General features: G+C 47.3%; 1 protein-coding gene across 1 annotated transcript in view; it reads right to left on the reverse strand.

Annotated features, from left to right (window-relative positions):
• dpagt1 (dolichyl-phosphate (UDP-N-acetylglucosamine) N-acetylglucosaminephosphotransferase 1 (GlcNAc-1-P transferase)) overlaps positions 1 to 469 on the reverse strand; it is a 26,583-nt gene extending 26,114 nt beyond the window's left edge. Inside the window, exon 1 of the mRNA XM_043676597.1 lies at positions 86 to 469. Coding sequence (XP_043532532.1) covers positions 86 to 240 — 155 coding nt within the window. The 5' untranslated portion in view covers positions 241 to 469. The remainder of the gene's footprint in view (positions 1 to 85) is intronic.
• Between the last annotated feature and the right edge of the window lie 2,051 nt (positions 470 to 2,520).

Here is a 2,520-nt window from a genome sequence, read left to right on the forward strand (position 1 = left end):
CTTTCTTCCCACCCCCCAGTGGGTTTCTCCCCACCCTGTTTACCCCCCCCACCTGGGTGTCCCCCTCCCCCCCGGGCTCACTCACATTTGCTGTTTGGAGGTTTTGTTGAGGTCGATCCCATAGAGTCTGGCGGCGATGAAGTGCTCCCTGAAGGCGGGGATGAGGATGAGGGTTCCCAGGAAGCCCAGGAACGAGCAGCTCAGGTTAATGAGCAGGGGGAGTGTGGGCAGGGCCGACATCGGGTGGGCGGCCGGGGGGAATTAAACAGTAACGAGAGAAAACGCGGCAAACCGAATGAAGTCAGCTCCCACGGCACGGAAACAGACTCGGTGTCTGGAGGTGACATTCGCACACCGTGCGAGTAGAGTCGGTGTCACCGCGTGAAGAGGTAGCGTTCTCCCTGTTTCATTCCCCACAACGTCCGGGACCGGGTCCGCAATCAAGCCCCAGGTCGGACTAGGCCTCAACGAGCGAGCGCGCGTGCGCTATCAGTTGCACATGCGCACTCGCACCATGCGGCGCCATGCACGCTGGGAGTTGTAGTCACTTCCCACTTGCTCCAGGTGAGTTGGTCTCTGATTTATTATTGTCACATGTGCTGAGATACAGTGAAAAGTATTGTTTTGCGTGCTATCCAGAAAATCATACATGAGATAAGTACATCAAAGTAATAGAACAGAATGCAGAATATAGTGTGACAGCTACAGTGTAGGCTTACAGAAATATTAACTTGAATATATGAGGGGTCTGTTCATAAGTGTGATAACCGGGCAGAAGAAATTGTTCTGAACTCTGTTGGTACGTGTTTTCAAACTCTAGTTTCTCCTGGCAGATGGAAGAGTGTTTACCGGGGTGAGAGGGGGTTTTGGTTACATTGGCCGCTGTCCCAAGGCGGTGGGAAATGTAGACAGAGTTAGTGGAAGGAAGGCTGGTGGGGAAAGGGGTATGGAGTAAACAATAGGTAGAGATAGAGCCCAAAGAGAGAGAGAGAGATGGACACTTGGACAGACAAAGGAGTGATTAACGATCAGGATAGGAGAGTGAATAGTATTGATGGGAACTGTTAATTGTTAAAAAGGGGTTGTGTGTAATAGTAGACTATGTTAGAACAGGGCCTGGGTTGTGGAGGTTAGGCGAAAGTGGGTACTGCAGATGCTGGAGATTAGAGTCAGGATTACAGTGGTGCTGGAAAAGCACAGCAGGTCAGGCAGCATCCAAGAAACAGGAAAATCGACGTTTCAGGCAAAAGCCCTTCATTAGGAAGGTTAATGTCAGGTCATGGGAGAAGCTGAAGCCCTAAAGTTGTTGAATTTGATATTGTGTCCAGGAGGCTGTCAAGTTCCAAAGTGGAAAATGAGGTTAGTAAGTTTTGAGAAGATTTGTAGCTCAGGTTGAGGTTCTGGATGTAGGTTTGCTCGCTGAGCTGGAAGGTTCATTTCCAGATATTTTGTCACCCTACTAGGTAACATCTTCAGTGGGCCTCCGAGCAAAGCACTCTTGATAATTCCTGCTTTCTATTTATATGTTTGGGTTTCTTTGGGTTGATGATGTCATTCCCTGTGGTGATGTCATTTCCTGTTATTTTTCTCAGGGGGTGGTAGATAGGTCGAACTTGATGTGTTTGTTGATAGATTTCCGGTTGGAATGCCATGCTTCTAAGAATTCTCGTGCATGTCTCTGTTTGGCTTATCTGAGAATGGATGTGTTTTCCCAGTCGAAGTGGTGTCCTTCCTGATCCGTATGTGAGGATACTAGTGAGAGAGAGTCATGTCGTTTTGTGACACGTTGATGTTCATGTATCCTGGTGGCTGTTTGTCCAATGTATGTTTGTTACGTCCTTGCACAGTATTTTGTAAATTACATTAGTTTTGCTTGTTGTCTGTATAGGGTCTTTCAAGTTCATTAGCTGCTGTTTTAGTGTGTTGGTGGGTTTGTGGGCTACCATGATGTCAAGGGGTCTGAGTAGTCTGGCAGTCATTTCTGAAATGTCTTTGATGTAGGGGAGAGTGGCTAGGGTTTCTGGACATGTTTTGTCTGCTTGTTTGGGTTTGTTGCTGAAAAATCTGCGACTGTGTTCATTGGGTACCCATTCTTTTTGAATACAGGGTATAGATGATTTTCTTCTGCTCTGCATAGTTCCTCTGTGCTGCAGTGTGTGGTTGCTCATTGGAATAATGTTCTGATACAGCTTCATTTGTGGATGTTGGGGTGATTGCTTCTGTAGTTCAATATTTGGTCCGTATGTGTTGCTTTCCTGTAGACACTGGTTTGAATTTCTCCATTAGGTAAAAACAATGATTGCAGCTGCTGGAAACCAGATTCTGGATTAGTGGTGCTGGAAGAGCACCGCAGTTCAGTCAGCATCCGAGGAGCAGTAAAATCAATGTTTCAGGAAAAAGTCCTTCACCAGGAATAAAGGCAGAGAGCCTGAAGGGTGGAGAGATAAGCTAGAGGAAGGTGGGGGTGGGGAGAAAGTAGCATAGAGTACAATAGGTGAGTGGGGAGGGGATGAAGGTGAT

The sequence above is a fragment of the Chiloscyllium plagiosum genome, chromosome 35, assembly GCF_004010195.1.
Source record: "Chiloscyllium plagiosum isolate BGI_BamShark_2017 chromosome 35, ASM401019v2, whole genome shotgun sequence".
Classification (NCBI taxonomy): domain Eukaryota; kingdom Metazoa; phylum Chordata; class Chondrichthyes; order Orectolobiformes; family Hemiscylliidae; genus Chiloscyllium; species Chiloscyllium plagiosum.